Raw genomic sequence first — 22,406 nt, 5'->3', positions numbered from 1 at the left:
ATCTAATCTGTATGTCACACTGAACATTATTAATTACCCTGCAGAAATAAAAATGCTAAACACCCCAAAATATTCACTCAGGTTTAGATTAGGAAACGGTGGGATGTTACTTCAGTGATTGCAGACCACATGTAGCAACGAAAACCTTGGTTTTTTGGGGACAGAAATAAAGCTATCTGGGCTGATACATGAGCTGAACTCGGGTCACAAACAAAAACTGATTAGACAACATTAAGTCTCAAATTAAAAGTTTTTGTTTTAAGAAGATTACAATGCAGAATATGCAACTATCCTGGCTAGCAACAGGCTAGGAAGCATTAGCTGATGTCAGGTTGTGACTGCATGGTCCTCAGAGATTACTGGTTCTCTGCTTTTCTTCAGTTTCTGATCACCTGATGGATTCTTTCAAAGTTTTATGCCCATCTCTCATTTTCACTAGACTCGGATATAAAACATCACCATCCGCCGGACACATCGACTCAGCGTCAACATGTCAACACAAGACCAGTAGCAGGAGGAGGTACCAGGCTGGAGACCAGTAGAAGGAGGGGGAAGTGGTAGATGGTGCCCTGTTTCCTGGGGTAGGCCAGGTACCTCCCTCCCCGTGCTGGTCTCCAGCCTGGTACCTCCTCCTCTTTGGTTTCTGGTACTTTGGTTGTTGTGATACATGTTGTGGTTGTTGTCTTGGTTATTTTTTAGGAACTCCTGATGATTGTCTGCTTAGCTTACCTGTAAAAGCTGTAGGAAATTTTCTGTACAGGTGTAGCAGCTGGTTGTCTGGTGTTAGGTTGGATTAAAGCTTGTTGCTTCTATCTACTGGATCTTTGTCTCCTTTTTCTTCTTTCTACTTTACTTTTTACTTTTCATTTTTTCTTTCCCTAAATGTTTAGTGGTTGTATAGGTTGTGGAAGCAGAGCTTTAAAAATAATAAGCTATTAATAGCAAGGTTCAAACCAAGAAGCATCATACAATAACAAGGATTGTTATCGGCCATGATAAAGGATGCATGAGTATGACAGTGAAGCTTGAAATGGACGTTCCTGTTTACGTACATAAAGGGAGCATAAACTGGCCTTCATTAGGAACTGTGCTACAGTAGTAGTAAATATCTCAGGTAGCCATCAGCTAATGATGATGACCATCTCCATGGAAAGAGTTTTTAGTGCTGGAATCAAACTTTTCCCCACAAACAATTTTCCGGTTCTGACTGCTAGCTCCAGAGTTTCTGTCCCAGTGATTAGACAGACATCTCTGTAACCAGCAGAATCTCTGCTTTCATGTGACTCATTTGTGTGAAGAAATTAGCAGAAGCTCTAAAGCCCTTGGATTTTTCCCCACCTTCAATGCTCAGGTTTATTAAATAAAGGGATTCAGAGCTAGAAGCTAAAAAGGTGAAAACAAAGAAATCACTTGGAACCAGAAACAAAACTAGATTTAATTAATGAGACTAACAAGAAAACTGTTTAAAAAAAATCAAGTGTTATCAAATCTGGTCTGAAAGTCAAACAACTTGGTGTCTGTAAACGACAGATCCAGACATTGTCCTGTCGTCTGCAAGTCGTATTATCTGGAACTGGTTGTCTGGACCCCATCATGTGGTCTGGACACCGTCGTGTGGTCTGGTCTCTGTCGTGTCAACTGCACCCCATCGTGTCGTCTGCAAGTCGTATTATCTGGAACTGGTCATCTTGACCCCGTCGTGTCATCTGGACCCCATCGTGTCGTCTGGACCCCATCGTGTCGTCTGGACCCCGTTGTGTCCTCTGGACCCCATCGTGTCTTCTGGACCCCATCGTGTCTTCTGCAAGTCGTATTATCTGGAACTGGTCGTCTTGATCCCGTCGTGTCCTCTGGACCCCATCGTGTCATCTGCAAGTCGTATTTTCTGGAACTGGTCGTCTGAAGTCTGAAGTCTGCTGCCTCATCTAGAACTCATCATGTCGGAGTAATGCCTCCCCAAAGTCTGTCACTTGACTCCCAACAAACAGGTCATATTTGTTGAGGATTTCCTCCTTGGTCAGTTTTCCATCCTGAACAAAGACAGAAATCTCAGGTGTTAATCATGAAAACAGGTGAACAGGTGAAGGAGGAGAAGCTCCTCACCTTGTTGGTGTCAGACTCATACAGCAGGTGTTTGGCTTCGGCTTCAGCATGGTCATAATCAGCTGGGAGAATCCAGTCCAGAGTTTCCTCTTTGTCCATCTTCCCATCATTGTTTTTGTCCCTGAACTCTGAAAACTGCTGACGTTCAGTTGAGACCCACTCTGGTTCCTCATCATCGTTCTCTGCAGTGTACATATCACCTGAACATGAGATAAAGAGTAGAGCTGAGGAAAGGAACTCTGATCATCTTAAAAAGCAGACTGAATTATTCTGGATTTAAATATACACACTGCTGCCTCCTGCAGACTGTAGTCACACATTACAGCTTCATGTTCTTCAGTATTTTCTGTCTCGTTGGATTGTTTAGTTTCAGCTGACTCATCTGAACTCCATCGAACAGTTTTTCCCCCCTCATCATCACACTGTGGTCATGATCAGTTTCTTTCCACACATTCAGGCTCTTAAGCTGTTTTCACCAAGGAGTCTAGCTCAGGACAGGGCGGTTTGGTAAACCCTGCACTACCATCTTGTGCAGTGGTTCCCATCCTAGAGTCCAGGACCTCCTAAGGCAAGGCAGGTAATGCAGTTTATTTGTACAGCACAGTTCATGCACAGGACAATTCAAAGTGCTTTACATAAAAAATTAAAAGCTTTACAGATATTAAGTAGTAAAAGGCAGCAACAAATAGCAAGAGTCACAATTAAATCAAAAATAACATTAAAATGATTAAAACCAAGAGTATTTAAAAGTCAGTGTGCAGATTTCATGAGCAAAGAAATGTTCAACCTAGATTTAAAGTGTCTATGTTTGGTGGAAGTTTAATCTCCACTGCAGAAGAACAGCTAAATGCGGCTTTTCCATGTTTAGTCTGGAATGGAGATGGATGCATGGAGGAGTTTCTCCTGGTCTTACTGAGAGACTAAACGTTTAATCCTAATGAGGTTTCTGAGTTGGTAAAAAGCTTCTTAGTGACAGTTTTGATGTGGCTGCTGAAAGTTAGATCTGGGTGTATCAACACTCATTATTGCAAGAAGAAACAACAAGTGCATTAAAAACTTCCAGTTCCAGTGTGGGAAATTAACAGCTGTTCTGATAAAAAGGCAGCAAATACAAACGTTTTTAACCCTGATGTAAAACTGCTGAGTCAGCAGACCTGCAGTTTTCTGGGAGTTGTTCCACATGTGAGGAGCATAAAAGCTGAACGCTGCCTCTCCATGTTTAGTTCTGACTGCGAACAGAAAGTAGACCTGACCCTGATGACCTGAGGGATCTGGTTGCTTCATAACGAACCAGAAGATCCTGAATGGATTCTGGTCCTAAACCATATATATATATATATATATATATATATATATATATATATATATATATATATATATATATATATATATATATATATATATATATACACATACATATATATAATACAATATGATTTTGTCAAACCCTCTCTCCGTCTCCTCGGCTCTTTCGTGACACACAGTGACACAACCCCTTAGTGTTGCCAACTTTGCGACTTTGTTGTTATTTAACGAGTTTTCTCGTTAAATCCTCTTTTCACGATTCAGACTCGACCCAGTGAATATCAAAGACCCAAGGATTGGTGTAAAGAAGGTTTTATTGAAACAAGGAAAAGTATTCAGGATGGTATTCATGTACCAGGAAATGTATTCAGGATGGTAGCGTCTGGTTCCTTTCTGGGGGCTCGTCTCTGGATGTATGAGAGCAGGGGTGAGTAGTCAGAATTATCAGGGACAAAAAGCTGCTGAATGTGATCACATACCAGTGGAGGTGAAGGAGTCCACACGGCAGAGTTCTCCGGGAGAGATCACAGGAGCAGCCAGAGGAAGCGCACTGAGAGACTGTCAAAACAACTGAACCAGAGAAAGTTAGAATGGGGTAAGGTTGTCGGTTGACTGGTATTCAGCTCCAGGTTGAGCCTTCCAAAAGGTGATCCTGAGTGATCCTTCCGGTGACAGTGGTTAGGTCCATAATCCAACATCCAAATCCTGAAGATAATCCAAAGGTCAGAGTTCCAGAAAAATCCAAACGACCGAAAAACAGTTACCAGACTGGGGCAGGCAGAATCAGAAAATCCAGGTCAAAACGGGTTGGCGGTCAAAACAGGTCGGCAGGCAGAAGATCAGGGCTGGAAGCGTGCAGGGATTGACCAAGACGATCTGGCAAAGAGAAGTTGCCACGCACAGGTATATATAAACTGTGTGCAGAATTATTAGGCAAATGAGTATTTTGACCACATCATCCTCTTTATGCATGTTGTCCTACTCCAACCGGTACAGGCTTGAAAGCCTACTACCAATTAAGCATATCAGGTGATGTGCATCTCTGTAATGAGAAGGGGTGTGGTCTAATGACATCAACACCCTATATCAGGTGTGCATAATTATTAGGCAACTTCCATTCCTTTGGCAAAATGGGTCAGAAGAGAGATTTGACGGACTCTGAAAAGTCAAAAATAGTGAGATGTCTTGCAGAGGGATGCAGCACTCTTAAAATTGCCAAGCTTTTGAGACGTGATCATTGAACAATCAAGCGTTTCATTCAAAATAGTCAACAGGGTCGCAAGAAGCGTGTTGAAATAACAAGGCGCAAAATAACTGCCCATGAACTGAGGAAAATCAAGCGTGAAGCTGCCAAGATGCCATTGGCCACCAGTTTTGCCATATTTCAGAGCTGCAACATCACTGGAGTGCCAAGAACCACAAGGTGTGCAATACTCAGGGACATGGCCAAGGTAAGGAAGGCTGAAAAACGACCACCACTGAACAAGACACACAAGATAAAACGTCAAGACTGGGCCAAGAAATATCACAAGACTGATTTTTCTAAGGTTTTATGGACTGATGAAATGAGAGTGAGTCTTGATGGGCCAGATGGATGGGCCCGTGGCTGGATCAGTAGAGAGCTCCACTCCGACTCAGACGCCAGCAAGGTGGAGGTGGGGTACTGGTATGGGCTGGTATCATCAAAGATGAGCTTGTGGGACCTTTTCGGGTTGAGGATGGAGTCAAGCTCAACTCCCAGTCCTACTGCCAGTTTCTGGAAGACACCTTCTTCAAGCAGTGGTACAGGAAGAAGTCAGCATCGTTCAAGAAAAACATGATTTTCATGCAGGACAATGCTCCATCACACGCATCCAAGTACTCCACTGCGTGGCTGGCCAGAAAAGGTCTAAAAGAAGAAAAAATATTAATGACATGGCCTCCTTGTTCACCTGATCTTAACCCCATAGAGAACCTGTGGTCCCTCATCAAATGTGAGATCTACAGGGAGGGAAAACAGTACACCTCTCTGAACAGTGTCTGGGAGGCTGTGGTTGCTGCTGCACGCAATGTTGATCATGAACAGATCAAGACACTGACAGAATCTATGGATGGCAGGCTTTTGAGTGTCCTCGCAAAGAAAGGTGGTTATTTTGGTCACTGATTTGTTTTTTTGTTTTTGAATGCCAGAAATGTATATTTGTAAATTTTGAGTTGTTATATTGGTTTCCCTGGTGAAATAATGGGTATATATTTGGTTTTTGTTAAGTTGCCTAATAATTATGCACAGTAATAGTCACCTGCACACACAGATATCCTCCTAAGATACTAAAACTAAAAAGAGCCCCACTCCAACTTCCAAAAATATTTAGCTTTGATATTTATGAGTCTTTTGTGGTCATCGGAACATAGTTATTGTTCAATAATATAATTAATCCTCAAAAATATAACTTGCCTAATAATTCTGCACACCCTGTAGAACACAGTGCAGGTGGAGTGCATCAGCATTTAGAGCAGGTAATCAGAGGTGAAGGGAGAATGCCTTCAGGGACGGCTGGGAAATCTCAACCCCAGCCAAAGTACCGTGACAGTACCCCCCCCCCCCCCCCATCCACCACAAAACAAGCAGGAACCCAGGAGCACGCCTCAGGACTGTACCCCACCCAATCCACGAGGTACTGGAGGGAACGACCAGAGCGGCGCACAATATAGACAGGCCGACCAGCAACGAACCGGGCGGGCAGAGGGGGGCTGGAGGCGAGATCCAGCGAACAGGAGAGAACGGGCTTACCCTGGACACACAGAGTCCTGGGGAGACGTACCGCCACTGGATTCACTACTTTGGTGCCAGTTTCCGATTCTCCACATGCAAAGGCAGATCTTTAGTGGCCAGCCAAACGCGTTGACCCACCTGGTAGGAAGGGGCCGCTGATCTCCGACGACTGGCAGCCGTCTGGTACCGCAGAGAAGTCCGCAGCAGCGCAGCCCGAGCATGTCTCCACACGCGATGACAGCGGCAGACTGCCGCGTGCACAGAGGAACAAAAGGGGTTGAAAACCATTCACCAATTGGAAGGGAGTGAGTCCTGTGGCAGAAGAAGGCAGGGAATTGTGTGCATACTCCACTCAAGACAGGTTCCGGGCCCAGGAGGACGGATTCTCAGAGCACGGACGACTGAGACCGGTCTCCAGCACCTGGTTCGCTCTCTCTGACTGACCACCTGACTGAGGGTGGAAACCAGACGAAAGCCTGACGTGGACTCCCATTATACAGAATTCGGCCCAAAATCTGGGGGTGAACTGGGGTCCACAGTCGGAGACGATGTCCAGGAGAAGACCATGCAGCCTGAACACATGTATAGATAACAGATTGGCCATCTCCTTAGCCGTGGGCAACTTTGGGAGTGCCACAAAGTGAGCCATCTTGGAGAACCTGTCTACGATGGTCATAATGACAGTCTTGCCTTCAGAGGAAGGAAGTCCTGTCAAAGTCCATGGAAATGTGGGACCAGGGTCGTCGGGGTATGGACAATGGATGCAGCAGACCAGCAGGACGTTGGCGTGAAGTCTTGGATGGAGCACAGTCTGGACAGGCTGCGACGAAGCTATGGATATCACGGCGACAGGAAGGCCACCAGAACCTTTGGGACAGGAGGTGAAACGTGCGTGCAACTCCGGGGTGACAGGCCAGACGGGAGGAGTGACAGAACCAGAGCCCTGGAATGCAGGTAAAGGGGCACAAATAAGCACCCGACGGGACAACCACTGGGCACGAGGGAACCAGACTGGGCCTGCCTGATCTCCTCCTCCAGCTGAATCCGGTTTACCCCCAGACAGACACGAGCGGGGAGGATGAAGTCCCCGTCGTCTCCTAGCCTCTTGGGACTTCAGGTATTCCAAGTTCTTATGGCCCGTCCAGACAGTGATAGCTAACTTTACCGCCAGGAGTTCTTGGTTGCATATGTCATAGTTACGCTCAGCGGAGGACAAGGTTTTGGAAAAATAAGCACCAGGGTGTAACTTAAAGTCATTTGGGCTCTGCTGAGAGAGCACCGCGCCTACCCCGTAGTCAGAGGCATCCACTTCCACCAAGGACTGTCTGGTTGGATCAGGCATGCGCAGGATAGGAGCAGAGGTGAACCGTTTAAGCTGGTTGAAGGTGGACTCCGTGTCACTTGTCCAGACACAAGGTTTCTTCACAGAGGTCAACTGGTGGAGTGGGACACTAATTCTTAATGAACTTCTGGTAAAAATTGGCAAAACCCAGAAATTTTTGGAGCTGCTTACGATTTTCGTGTGTGGGCCACTCCCGGACAGCTGAAACCTTGGAGAGATCCATTTCGAAACCACCGGCTGAGATCACATAACCCAGGAAGGAGACAAAAGAGCTGTGAAAGTCATATTTCTCCACTTTAACGTAGAGCTGATTCTGCAAACGACGCTGCAAAACAGTACGGACATGAAAAACGTGTTCATCAAGGTTTTGGGAAAAGTTGAGGATATTATCCAAAACAACAACAGTATTCAGCATGTCCCGTAAGACATCATTAACCAATGCCTGGAACACAGCGGGAGCATTTGTCAATCCAAAAGGCATTACAAGATACTCAGTGTCTGGTTAGGGTGTTAAAAGCCGTCTTCCACTTGATTCCTTGATGCTTCCCGTTTGGGTCTGTTAGGGTCGAAAACCCGACGTAGTTCCTCCGAGAAGCTTTTGAAGTTGGTAATTGCAAGAGAACCCCTCTCCCACTCTGCTGTACCCAATAACCTCGCTCTCCCTGAAAGCAGGGAGACCACATAGACGACTTTGGCTTTTTCTGTGGGAAATGAGGAGGGTTGTAGCTCGAACTGTAGCGAACATTGTGTCAGAAATGCCCGGCACTGACCTGGTTCTCCAGCAAATCTTTCCGGGGGTGCCCCCCATGGTTCATGACCCGGGATTACTGTCAGAGGGGATAATGGTGAGCTGGTCTCTGTGGAATCAGATCTGATTAATATGGTCATCCACTTAGAAATTTCCTTTACATCTGAGGCTAGCCCGTTTAAACCTCCATAATGCCGTGTTCGACCCAGCACGTCGATCCTTACGTTCTGAAGGGGTCCATAGTGCTGGCCAGATCGTACAGTCACAATTCAGCAGACTGAACCCAGTGATTATCAGAGACCCAAGGATTGGTGTAAAGAAGGTTTTATTGAAACAAGGAAATGTATTCAGGATGGTAGCGTCTGGTTCCTTTCTGGCAGCTTGTCTGGACGTATGAGAGCAGGGGTGAGCAGTCAGAATTATCAGGGACAAAAAGCTGCTGAATGTAATCACATACCAGTGGAGGTGAAGGAATCCACACGACAGAGTTCTCCGAGAGAGATCACAGGAGCAGCCAGAGGAAGCGCACTGAGAGACTGTCAAAACAACTGAACCAGAGAAAGTTAGAATGGGGTAAGGTTGTCGGTTGACTGGTATTCAGCTCCAGGTTGAGCCTTCCAAAAGGTGATCCTGAGTGATCCTTCCGGTGACAGTGGTTAGGTCCATAATCCAACATCCAAATCCTGAAGATAATCCAAAGGTCAGAGTTCCAGAAAAATCCAAAGACAGAAAAACAGAGTTACCAGACTGGGGCAGGCAGAATCAGAAAATCCAGGTCAAAACGGGTCGGGTTACCAAGACGATCTGGCAAAGAGAAGTTGCCACACACAGGTATATATAGAACACAGTGCTAGTGGAGCAAATCGGCAATCAGAGTAGGCAATCAGAAGTGAAGGAAGAATGCCTTCAGGGACGGGTGGGAAATCTCAACCCCAGCCAAAGCACCGTGACACCTTTAGTGACTTTTTTTTCCACAAAAGCGACTAGCAACAAATCTAGCAACTTTTTCTGGTAGTAGTAGAGACTTTTGGAGACTGACATGAATGAACATAGATTACTATTTTTAATGTGGAGTCAGTCCTGCACAGACCCCTCTCCCGTCCTAAAGCACTCATACGAGGCTTTGTCCTAGCAGCAGCACACAGCTCTCAGCTGCAGCCACTTGTTGATAGATAACGTGTGTGGCTGGTTAACTTACATTAGCTTCTTAGCATCTAGCGACCATAGCCACTTGTTGATAGAATTGTGTGTGAAGTAGAATTTATGCTAACTTAGATACGTTATACTGGTCGGGCAACTATGTTTTCAGTTGGATTGCAAGTTTAATTAAAGCAGACAGAAGTATGAGCTAATCTAGGGGCTGCAAGTGAACTATAGTGCACTTAAAACACCTGGGCAGCTACACATGGATGCAAACTAAAAACTAAAAACGTACTAAAACAAATCATCTAGACAAAATAATACACCACACTTAATTGAAACGACTTTAACCTACATTTTCATACATGAAATAGTCTAAATGTGGTATAAAAGTAAGTAAAATTGTGTTTTGAATATTTGGGGTCACAAGAGTTTTGTGATATCAAAATGGGGTTCCAAGTTAAAAAAGTTGGTTGGGAACCACTGATCTAGGAGTTTCCATCCCAATGTATTTATTTGGCGACATAAAATGCTGTTCTGTTTGTCTTAAGGTTACCATCATGAGGACATCTGATTTAAATTGGCATCAATATTAATATAAATAAATGTATGTAAACATTAAAAATGCCTGCAATTATTTCTGCATAAAATCGGATAGTTATGTTTTAAGTATGAGTTTTAAATGGATTGTTAAATGTAACAATGTTCTACTAACTACTAACAATGTTCAATATTATCTGCTGACAAAAAAAAGTAAAAGGGTAAAATGATTGTCCTGACTGAAACTAGACTAAAATGCTGACAGTTTTAGTTGACTAAAACTAGACATAAAATTATGTTTTCTTGGACTAAAATAAAGACTAAAATGCTCGACTAAAACTTGCCTAAATAAAATCGGGATGAGGTTGACTAAATGTGATAAAAAACTAATAAGTGCGATTGAAACTGGACTAAAACTGAGACTAAATTTAAAAATGGCTGATAAAATTAACACTAATCCCATCCCAACAGGTCCCATTGGTGGAAACAGGGCTATAGTCCATCCTCATCAAAGATCTGCAACTTTTCACCATAAGCTCATTTCTGATGTTTCCTGAAAAGATCAGAGATTTCTTTTCACAATTTTTGTTGCTGTAGATTTCTCGTCATACATCTTTTGGTGTGGCTCTCTGACCATTATCAGTTTCAGGTTTATTTTCTCGGTCTGGGTTTCACCTTGTCACCTGTGCTATCGTTGGTACCAAGTCCTCCCCTTCACCTTAAATTGGGACTGAAACCTTGACCAGGATGTGTCCGCTGTACTCATGGACCACATCATATGGAGACTGTTGATGGCCTTATAGTCTGTAATGTAAAGATCTGATTTTACATATTGTGAAGTGTGGAAACATCAGAAACTCACCATTTCTCACTTCCAGCTGCATGATGCAGATGTTACCATGAAAACCATAAAACTTCCTCACCATCTGCCACTGTTACAGAAAGCTAATGTTCTCAGTAAAGTGATGCAGTTATCTGCAGTTTTTACCGATATACTCTTTTAGGTCGATGAAACCATCTCCGTTCTTGTCGATGTCTTCAATCGTTTCCTGTGACAGAAAGATGGATGTTAAATATGAGAGTAATAACAATGTCACATGACGTCATGGACATCATCATCACCTGAACAACGACGTCATTCATGTGTTCATAATCCTCCGGATGAAGAAAAGCTGTGAACTCCTCTTTATCAGCAATCAGATCTCCATTTCTGTCTGCAACTCGAAAACGTCTCTCGTCTCTCCACATCATGTGGGTGTAGTTATACTCTGTATCCGTCAATGGGTCATCTAAATCAACCAAAATTGATCAAGACCAATCAGACAATCTCTGCTGTTATTTGTTAGAAAGACTAATTTATCAGAAGTTTTTATCTAAAGAGTAAATGTGGACCAGAGAATCCTTACCCAGATAACTCCCATATGTCACATTTCTATACTCCTCCCAGGTGATGGAGCCGTCGTTGTTCAGGTCAAAGTCATTCCACTGATGTTCAACGCTCTCATAAATGTGCTTCTTCTGAGCGTTTTTGATCCAAAGCTTCAGCTCCTCCTCAGAGACAAAACTGTCTTTGTTCTCATCTATTTTATCCACAATGATGCTGCAGAGAAACCAGCAGAGCTGCAAATATAATGTCTTTAATACCTTTAACAGATTTTTCCAGGCCAGGAAATTATGTTTTTAGGTCCTTCTAAATAAAGTTAAGCAAAATAGCAGAGCTGTTTCCTTAAAAAAAAAAGTCAGCAATAAAGTCAAGCATTGTTTGTGAATTCCTAAGTTGTCCCACCTTTTAAAAGAATTGCATCATTCAAAGGGATGCATTTTGGAAAAGATCCAGGCAAAAATTCTGTGTGTTGCCTGAGGACAACACGGTATGGAAGCCACTTCCTGCCACCAACTGATGTAAGTTAACACTTACGTATGTCATAATTATGAGATAGAAAGTCAGTATTTTGAGACTCAAGGTCATTATTATGAGATAAAATTAATTATGACTCTTATTTTAACTTAATAACACCTATGATTATGATAGATGGGCGTCAATGGGCTTCCATAACACGGTGCAATAGAAAAAAAACTGCTCAATATGTTCTGAATGTTTGCTGTGAAGCAGAAAATATAAACCTGAATAATTAATAATCTGTTCATCAGCTGTGATAAACACACCTGGTCAGGTGTTTGTGTCCAACAGGTGATTGCATTACTGCTCTCACTTCCAACAAATTTACATTTTTAGTTAACAGTTTTAGCATCGAGCACATTAAAGGTAGCATGACAGATACATGTGGTGGCCATTATGTTCCCTCATAAACCGCCATGATGTTCCCCTCAGAGACCAGCATGATGTTCCCTCAGACCACCATGATGTTCCCTCAGAGACCGCCATGATGTTCCCTCAGACCACCATGATGTTCCCTCAGAGACCGCCATGATGTTCCCCTCAGAGACCAGCATGATGTTCCCTCAGAGACCACCATGATGTTCCCCTCAGAGACCACCATGATGTTCCCTCAGAAACCACCATGATGTTCCCTCAGAGACCGCCATGATGTTCCCCTCAGAGACCAGCATGATGTTCCCTCAGAGACCACCATGATGTTCCCTCAGAAACCACCATGATGTTCCCCTCAGAAACCACCATGATGTTCCCCTCAGAGACCACCATGATGTTCCCTCAGAAACCACCATGACGTTCCCTCAGAGACCGCCATGATGTTCCCCTCAGAGACCAGCATGATGTTCCCTCAGAGACCGCCATGATGTTCCCCTCAGAGACCACCATGATGTTCCCTCAGAGACCGCCATGATGTTCCCCTCAGAGACCACCATGATGTTCCCTCAGAAACCATGATGTTCCCCTCAGAGACCAGCATGATGTTCCCTCAGAGACCGCCATGATGTTCCCCTCAGAGACCAGCATGATGTTCCCTCAGAGACCGCCATGATGTTCCCCTCAGAGACCACCATGATGTTCCCTCAGAGACCGCCATGATGTTCCCCTTAGAGACCACCATGATGTTCCCCTCAGAGACCACCATGATGTTCCCTTCAGAGACCAGCATGATGTTCCCTCAGAGACCGCCATGATGTTCCCCTCAGAGACCAGCATGATGTTCCCTCAGACCACCATGATGTTCCCTCAGAGACCGCCATGATGTTCCCGTCAGAGACCAGCATGATGTTCCCCTCAGAGACCGCCATGATGTTCCCCTCAGAGACCACCATGATGTTCCCTCAGAAACCACCATGATGTTCCCCTCAGAAACCACCATGATGTTCCCCTCAGAGACCACCATGATGTTCCCTCAGAAACCACCATGATGTTCCCCTCAGAACCCACCATGATGTTCCCTTCAGAGACCAGCATGATGTTCCCTCAGAAACCGCCATGATGTTCCCCTCAGAGACCAGCATGATGTTCCCTCAGAGACCGCCATGATGTTCCCCTCAGAGACCAGCATGATGTTCCCTCAGAGACCGCCATGATGTTCCCCTCAGAAACCACCATGATGTTCCCCTCAGAAACCACCATGATGTTCCCCTCAGAGACCACCATGATGTTCCCTCAGAAACCACCATGATGTTCCCCTCAGAACCCACCATGATGTTCCCTTCAGAGACCAGCATGATGTTCCCTCAGAGACCGCCATGATGTTCCCCTCAGAGACCAGCATGATGTTCCCTCAGAGACCGCCATGATGTTCCCCTCAGAGACCAGCATGATGTTCCCTCAGAGACCGCCATGATGTTCCCCTCAGAGACCACCATGATGTTCCCTCAGAGACCGCCATGATGTTCCCCTTAGAGACCACCATGATGTTCCCCTCAGAGACCACCATGATGTTCCCTTCAGAGACCAGCATGATGTTCCCTCAGAGACCGCCATGATGTTCCCCTCAGAGACCAGCATGATGTTCCCTCAGACCACCATGATGTTCCCTCAGAGACCGCCATGATGTTCCCCTCAGAGACCAGCATGATGTTCCCTCAGAGACCGCCATGATGTTCCCCTCAGAGACCAGCATGATGTTCCCTCAGAGACCGCCATGATGTTCCCCTCAGAGACCACCATGATGTTCCCCTCAGAGACCACCATGATGTTCCCTTCAGAGACCAGCATGATGTTCCCTCAGAGACCGCCATGATGTTCCCCTCAGAGACCAGCATGATGTTCCCTCAGACCACCATGATGTTCCCTCAGAGACCGCCATGATGTTCCCCTCAGAGACCAGCATGATGTTCCCTCAGAGACCGCCATGATGTTCCCCTTAGAGACCACCATGATGTTCCCCTCAGAACCCACCATGATGTTCCCCTCAGAGACCAGCATGATGTTCCCTCAGAGACCGCCATGATGTTCCCCTCAGAGACCAGCATGATGTTCCCTCAGAGACCGCCATGATGTTCCCCTCAGAGACCAGCATGATGTTCCCTCAGAGACCGCCATGATGTTCCCCTCAGAGACCACCATGATGTTCCCTCAGAGACAGCCATGATGTTCCCCTTAGAGACCACCATGATGTTCCCCTCAGAGACCACCATGATGTTCCCTTCAGAGACCAGCATGATGTTCCCTCAGAGACCGCCATGATGTTCCCCTCAGAGACCAGCATGATGTTCCCTCAGACCACCATGATGTTCCCTCAGAGACCGCCATGATGTTCCCCTCAGAGACCAGCATGATGTTCCCTCAGAGACCGCCATGATGTTCCCCTCAGAGACCACCATGATGTTCCCTCAGAAACCACCATGATGTTCCCCTCAGAAACCACCATGATGTTCCCCTCAGAGACCACCATGATGTTCCCTCAGAAACCACCATGATGTTCCCCTCAGAACCCACCATGATGTTCCCTTCAGAGACCAGCATGATGTTCCCTCAGAGACCGCCATGATCTAACAAAGCTGCTACTGGACTCACCTCAGTCTCCGTTTACTCTCCTCTGGCGACAGGTGATCAAAGGTTTTGGCTTGATTTTGTCCGAGAAAAGCTTCGTGATCGTAGTCAAAGTTCTTATCGTCGCTGTGCTCCAGTTGGCTGAGAGGCTCCTCATGATGGACGCGGGTCTTCCTCTCTGTGGGTTTGCTGCTGCCGGAGGCCACGCAGAGGAGGAAGCACATCAGAACGGGACAGATCATCCTGGATCAGAGACTTTTGTTCAGGATTATAAACATCTGAGACTCAAACACAACAAATGATTCAGACATTCAAGGAAGAAACACGATGGCATTACAGGTCAGACGAAAAATATACAGAAGATCCATTTTATCTGAAAACAGAACAATCTTAAAGATCAGTTTGAAAAGTCTGTTTGACGCAGACCAAGTCTTCAATCACTTTCAGTTATTACAAATGACTAAGAAAAAAATTTCCTTTAACTTTAACTTTTAGTCTCACAGATCTTCCATTCAGGTCTGGACTCTCATCTGTTCATCAAGGAAGGAAAAACTTTCCAGTTCAGGTTATTCAGGAAGACAGATCAGTGTCTGAGAACCAGATCCAGAACAGGGTTCATTCTTTTCTGATTGTTGAGAAAAATTCAGCTGATCATGAACTGTTGGGTTTGATCACGTGATTAGATGGAGGTCTGATGGGTACTGATATTTTTCTGATCTGATGTGATCATGTAATCAGGTCTGGTGCCTGGGCGTTAGACCTTTGGGGGGATGTGGGTACTTTTTGTTTTTTTTCCTCAGTTTTGCAAAAACATTGCTGCTTTAGTCACTCTCTAAAGATACATATCCACCCAAAAGTGGCTCATTCAAAGCCTACTTGTTTTCTGTGGACATACTAGACCACATAAGAAGAATTTGACATTCTGACTTCATGTCACTATGAAGCTCACCACTGAGTTTTTGCCACACAGTATAATTCAAATCAAAATTAAATCATATTTATTAAACAGACTCAAGTCTATAAAAACATATATAAAACAGAATAGAGAGAAACAACTAAAGTATCTACATATAAAACCACAGAAAGACCACCAGGATCACCTGATAACATTCAGGCATTTCAGCCTGTAAACTCTCAGTCTGGATGAGTAACAGGAGCAGCTCCAGAAGGATCTGAGATGCTACGATGATAGGAAACTTGATGTTAAAGATTATGCAACATCTGGGTGTTTCCACAAATACTAACAGTGCTTCAGGTGTGCTCAGTCCTGCAGTGACAAACGTTTGGCGGACCTCCCTCCTCTGGGGACCTTAAGTCTTATTCTCATCGCATGATTGTCTGTAACATGTAACATCCACATGGAAGACTTTTTATAAGATGATCACAGATGGGATGTTTAGAGGGGTGTACAATATGTCAAACAAAAACACTAACCTGAGCAGAGCAACAACTAAATTTACATGCAACAGTGTTTGCCTGTTTATATAACTTACAACACTGTCTGTATATATCATCATCATCATCATCATCATCGTCATCATCACTGGGTGTCAGACCTTTGGAGGGATGACCAAGTTATTTAATCTTTTGACTGACCTAAAGTCTCATATTACACAGTTTAAACACAGCAAAATCTTGTCTGGTTCTACATATTAACGTTTGATGTGCATTTTCTGGTTTGCATAACAGTATGACACCCTGTTGTTTTAACTAAATGAATAGTTGTTTCTGATTCATTTGATCAAACGCTTTGGAAGCATCAATAAAACACGAGTCCGGATGAGTTTTTGGCCTTGTAGAGGTTCACTGTTTCTTCAGGAACATATATACATGTCAGAGCTACGCTGTGGTTTAAAACTTGACTGATGACCAAGGGAAGCAGTAAACCCACTCACTCTGTCAAGCAGGATTCTTTCAGTAACCTTCTATGAGACACTGGCTAACGCTAGGCTTGTAATTATTCAGGCAACTAGCTTTTCCAGCTTTGTCCTTTATTACTGGCACAAGCAATATGCACTTTTTATATGGATCATAAAACCAGTAAAACTAAGAGCTAAGAGAGGAGAAAGCCTCAGACTAGCATGTTTCAGATGCTCAGCAATACTTAAGTAGTTTTTCATGGTATCATATACCTCATGTGTCTTTATACTTATTGATTGATCACTCATATCAAACTCTTCTTCATATGGATCACTTTTAATGCAGTTAAACAGGGAACCATAAAGATGTCTCCTTAATGCTGCAATATTATCTTCTTCAGAGCTGCCTTCAACAGCACAAGGAAGAAAAGGTTGACAACAATCTAGGCCCTCACCCCTTTCCAAAAATCTGTAATATTATTACTAGGGCTGTCAAGTAATTAAAAATTTTAATCATGATTAATCACAGCTTACAAATTATGATTAACCACCATTTGAGACTATACCTAAAATCTGCCCATTTTTACTGTATTGTATCACCAGAACGAGCCGTTGCTACAAATATTTAGTGTTAACTGACCTTCTCTTCGGTAAACGTCAGATGTCCCAGGGTCAGTGAATGCAGCATGTAATGTACTTCTATGTTGTTCTAAATCATCTCTACCGCATTCTAGATCATAATGCAGAATTTATCATCTCACCAACTGTCTGATAATTTCTGCCATAAAACCGGCAGATGTGGCAACTGAAGTTAAACAGCCAACACTGATGAAGAAACTCTGATTAAACTGATGATCTGGATAAAAACAGCTTTTTCCTTTTATCATTGAAGTGTGAGTGTTTGTGCAGCAGTGATAAAAGTCCTACAGCAGCATCACCCAAAGTAAACACCTGCTGATAAAACACATCATTGACTGCTTGTTTTACTAGTTTTTCTTCATTTTTTCTCATCAGATGATCACTTTAGTTGTAACAATCAGTTCAATATTTCATAAAATCTGTACTTCCTATTACTTCTATGTTTGTACAAAGGTTTGCCACCATCAAACAAAGCAGCCACTGCTTCATCATACCTGGAACAGGGGTCACTTTTATGCTGAAAACTGGGATCCTTACACAAAATGGCTTCTCCGGGGAAATGAACATTACTTAGATATACGTCTGTGTTATTACAGTAACTCTAACAGTCCTCTTTGGTGAGAGTTGACCAGTCTAATTTCACAGTAGTAGCACTGTTAGAAGCACAGCAACTATTAACTATTGATGGTTATTTTTTCACATTTATTATAAAATGTGTTTGTGCTAACCCACACATATTCTCTAATGCTGCATGCCCGTCAGCTTGGCTAAAACAACGATCAGGCCGTGATGCAGCGTGTCAGGCTTCACTGATGTATGTAAAACTGTCTGCAGGAAACAACACCTTCCTTACAGAATATAACTCAGATGATATGCAAACGAGTTATTATTTGTAACACAACATACATGTTATGGGTGCAACTGTCTTGGATGAAAGCATTATGAAGGCCGGCCTACTGAGACATTCATCCTTATTCTCATCATATGGTGTATAAACATTTAAGATGACAAAATCTGGATGAGTATGAGTATGAGTATATACATATGGCTAATGGCTGTATCACACAGCATCAAGCTTTTTGTCCCAGCCCTTTTTGCCACCCCCCCGGGACTAGTTTAGCTGATATCAGATCTCGAAACCCCCCCCCCACCGCCGCCAAGGAAGTTTTGGTCAACAGAGTTCTCTAAATCTCATACAGCTTAAAATGTCTCTTGCAAAGCTAAAATATGACATTCTGCCAGCAGACTGTCCACAACAAGACGTTGAGCATTTTCACCAAACGCAGGCCACGACAGATGCAAGACAGAACCCCAACAGATATTTTCATACCAATGAGTTGGCACCAGGGGTGTCATTTACCTCCCTGCAGATGGCATGACATTCGAGCCAACAACACTGGCCTTGCATTGCTCTTATAGCGTCAGACCAGAGCCCCCTCATACCAGGGCCCCCTCAGGCTAGAGCTCAGGGGTGTACGTTTCACCAACGCTCAGCAGCCAACCCTGCCGCAGCAAGGGTCCTAATCCAGATCTGGGTTATCAGTAGTAATACACTCACTAGTTTAGTCTTTAATGTTGTTATAGTACTCACAGCCCCAGTCCCAATAACAGATGTGGGACCAGGTCTCCTATTGGGTCCAGTAGAAGTTGCATGCACATCCAAGTCTGCAACCACAATCTGTCTCCTCTGCCCAGACCGGCCTCTTTTCACAACTTCAGTCCAGCGTGGGGAACCAGTGGTAGACCCAACTGGATCCTTCCAGCGAAGTTACCTCTGGTGAAACCAGGGGCTGCGATCTCAGTCTCATTGTGACTGCGGTGGTTCAGGTCAGCCAAGCCAGCCAATCATCACGCACCTCCAGTGGCTCAGCAAGGGTAGAAGCAGCCTCCAGCCCAGGCTGCTCCCAACAGTAGCACCAGCCCGAGACTCCAGTGCAGTCACTTGGAGGTGGATTTCCACAACTTCAGCATGAACTTGCTCACAAACATTGGTCTGGACCTGGGTCATGTGTTTCAAAGCACCGACTTCAGCACACAGATGCTCCATTCTCCAAAGTAAACAAAATACATCCAGAATAGAAAAGGTCACCGGAGGCACCTCATCAAAAATGAAGAATATTCTCCCCACATTAATTCAGCTCTTTACGACAAAGTTTTATATGGTTAGCGTCTTTGCGCGGCTCTAACACGTCGCTGCGTGGGTCCCGGACACAGCTCAATCCCCTCTCATGTGTTTGTTGCCAATAAAACCACCTCATCCTGACTTATTTTAGATTTTCTCATTGTTACTCTGGAGATCGTTGTCACATCAAGTTTTCTAATTTTTACACCCTCTTCATTAACAGTCAAGATCAATAATGCCAGCCTGCAGGTGGCAGGTGAGATGATACTGATGCTGCATTATGATCAAACTCATTTTAGTCCATAAAAACCAGCAAACCAACCCAACCAGTTAGGCTCTGTAAGGTCTAGTTGGGCTCTGTGGCCTCTCTGTCCAGCTTAAGTCCAGGATTCTGAAACATCTGCTCCAGGGTGGTAGGACAACCTGTGGAGAGCTGTTTCTTTTGATGGCTGGTCTGCACACAGCCTTAGACTGAGAGCTGCAGAACCGTCTCATCCCAGAATGGTATTAAGTTTGTAATGATGCTGATTCAGAACAGCAGCAGTTTTCACTGCAAGCGGACAATAAAGTTTTATCTTATAATAATTAATTAAACTTTTCTTTTAGAAAACCTTTTCAAAAGTTTCTTGAGAAAAATCAGTTTATACCTCATTTTACATCACTTTTTACATTTCCAGTAAAACTAAAACCAGCAAACATTAAATTCCAGTTCTCTGGAAGAGAAAAATCTCAAATGATGACCAGGAGCTTTTCCAGAGGTTATTTTAAATGTACATACATGTACGTTTGCACGTGTGTAGTGATCCTGACCACCTGGAAGTTCTCCTAAGCCTTAGAAAGGTTTTACATGCAAAAAGAAAACACGAAACTTCACCAGGAATTTCTGGTCCCTGGGACATACGTTTAACAGCCACGATCTAGTGCATGGTAGTGCTGATGTAGAAGTATAAGTACATGTAGAAGTACAACCAACATCCTGGAAGGAAAGAAGTTTCCTTCATTTCTTCTCTGACTGTTCAGCCTCGATTCAAAACTTTACTAAACAATAAATCGGTTAACAAACAGACAAACTGAGCTAATCGGAACTAAAGTATTCAGGAATTCAAACATCATTCCGCAGGGTTCTCACCTGTGCGCGTGCGTGACAGCTTCACCTTATCGATCCGTGCTTGTAACGTCCTCGCTTCCACGCAGCGTCTCTGTCTCCGTCAGGCTGCAGCCAATCCGCGCCCTGCCACGTCCTCAAGCGTCCCGCGTGACCAGAATATGGCAAGCCAAAGTGATCAAAATTCGCCACTCAAATAGCACGTTGACAATTAAACGGCGGGAAAAAACGCCGTTTTGTGTGGAAAATTGGCGTTAAAAGCGCCGTTTTTCATGGCAAAAACGGAGTAAAATACGCCGTTTCGGTAAACGCCGTAAAAAAACGAAGTTCTATGCAGTCCCTGAACGCCGCAAAAAGCGCCGTTTTATGTCTCCTTAACGCGCATTTAAAACGGCGTTTTCTTATAATTATCCCAGCCCTCTTTTTGACCTGCCACTGAAATTGAACCGTGATCATCCAATCAGTAAAGACAAAGAGCAGGCAACACCAGTTAATCACCGATTCGCTTTGCTGTACAATTGGATTCGTTGTTCTAATAAGCCTGTTCTGTTTGTTAAGCTGTCTGCTTGTGTGCTGACATCTGCAACCAAATGCAAAGTCTATTTGTATGATGCGTACACTTCCTAAGCAATGCTCTGAGCTTAGATGTGTCTGTTTATTAAAAGCGATTGATCATATCTGTCAAACAAACATCACACCATTGACCGCCTTCTGTTCTTATGACTTGTCACTGACCTTCCCACGCCCAGGTTTCAATACGGTGTCCAATAAAAACTCACATAAAGGAATGCTATCCCAAAGCTGGCATACCAGAAATCCCATGGACACTTCAAGTAAAAGTCATATTTGCTATTATGGTCACCAGATGGCACTTACATCTCACCTGCAGTTTGCATCCACGTATTAATGATTGATCCAGCTTGATCATATCACACACTGGGCAGGATGGACCCAAAGAGGACACCGTACTGTATCCTTATGCTTACCTTAAGGCAATCAATCTATAAAAAAAAAAAAAAATCAACAATGCCACTATAGTTTATTGATAAACAGAACTATTTTTTTGTATTCATCCCCACATCCCCACTATATCCTTTACTGTAGCCAACTTGCTTTTTGTCAAGTAGGCTAGTGATGAAAATAATAATAATAATAATAATAATAATAATAATAATAATAATAATAATAGCATTATGAAGAAAGCAGCGATTTTGTTCCCTGCTTATCCAAAACGACGGCTTAACCAAGGAGTTGCAGGTCTCCAATTCTATTGATGTTCCATGGAAAGTATATTAACATTCTACATCCCTGTGTAGTTTTTCAGCTGCACACCACAGAAAAAAGCAGATCACCAGAGGATCATCAGCACAGAACAGAAGACCTTCAACTGTACGCTCTTTTGAGGACCAGGTCATGTCCAGGTCATGCTGCCTCTAAAAAACTTGCAGCATCATGGAAAACAAATCCTATCCTGTCTGTTCCAATAACTGGTGGTAGCCAATCAGTCTATCAAAGCCAGAACAAACTGCACATATCCCAGATCTGTAGCGTTTTTAAATGAATATGCCTCACCTTAACTAACATGCAATAGATAAAGTGTTAAATATGACAAATGGTCTGGAATAATGTTAAAATGACACTTTTTCCTAAATTATATATATATATATATATATATATATATATATAAACACTGTATATTAAAAAGTATCCCTTTTTTTTTTTACTACTGCATCCCCAACCATGGACACTATAACCACACCAGAGCTGTGGTTTGACTTTGATTTAGTCTGTTTTGTGATTCTTGCATTATTTCATGACTTCACATGCATCTGTATACCTTTTGGATTTGTCTTC

At 43.7% G+C, this 22,406-nt stretch overlaps 1 protein-coding gene across 7 annotated transcripts; it reads right to left on the bottom strand.

Annotated features, from left to right (window-relative positions):
* Positions 1–1,416: 1,416 nt before the first annotated feature.
* On the bottom strand, positions 1,417–20,693 carry LOC121634551 (calumenin-A-like). Of its 7 annotated transcripts, none has more exons than XM_041977262.1 (8): positions 20,577–20,693; positions 14,852–15,070; positions 11,337–11,530; positions 11,053–11,219; positions 10,919–10,979; positions 2,104–2,303; positions 1,893–2,030; positions 1,417–1,779 (listed from the first exon to the last, which is right to left on the bottom strand). In XM_041977262.1, the coding sequence occupies exons 2-7, from the start codon at positions 15,067–15,069 to the stop codon at positions 1,926–1,928; spliced, it is 945 nt and encodes a 314-aa protein (XP_041833196.1). In that variant the 5' UTR covers position 15,070; positions 20,577–20,693; the 3' UTR covers positions 1,417–1,779; positions 1,893–1,925. The 7 variants fall into 7 exon arrangements, with proteins under 7 accessions (XP_041833196.1, XP_041833194.1, XP_041833195.1 ...); XM_041977260.1 differs by having other exon boundaries at positions 1,417–1,868; positions 1,901–2,030; XM_041977261.1 differs by having other exon boundaries at positions 1,417–1,872; positions 1,905–2,030.
* Positions 20,694–22,406: the final 1,713 nt, after the last annotated feature.

Source organism: Melanotaenia boesemani, chromosome 23 (assembly GCF_017639745.1).
Source record: "Melanotaenia boesemani isolate fMelBoe1 chromosome 23, fMelBoe1.pri, whole genome shotgun sequence".
Lineage (NCBI taxonomy): Eukaryota > Metazoa > Chordata > Actinopteri > Atheriniformes > Melanotaeniidae > Melanotaenia > Melanotaenia boesemani.
Note: the sequence above shows the minus strand (reverse complement) of the source record. Positions and strands in the feature narration are given on the sequence as shown.

Bases quoted from the DNA above. Each gene is read 5' to 3' on its own strand.
- LOC121634551 (XM_041977257.1), bottom strand. From the start codon at position 15,069: ATGATCTGTCCCGTTCTGATGTGCTTCCTCCTCTGCGTGGCCTCCGGC. The intron at 11,531-14,851 runs GTGAGTCCAGTA...GTTTCTCTGCAG, and splicing joins GAGAGTAAACGGAGACTGAG to CATCATTGTGGATAAAATAG. The intron at 7,104-10,918 runs GTAAAAACTGCA...CCTGCATTCCAG, and splicing joins CGACCTAAAAGAGTATATCG to GGCTCTGGTTCTGTCACTCC.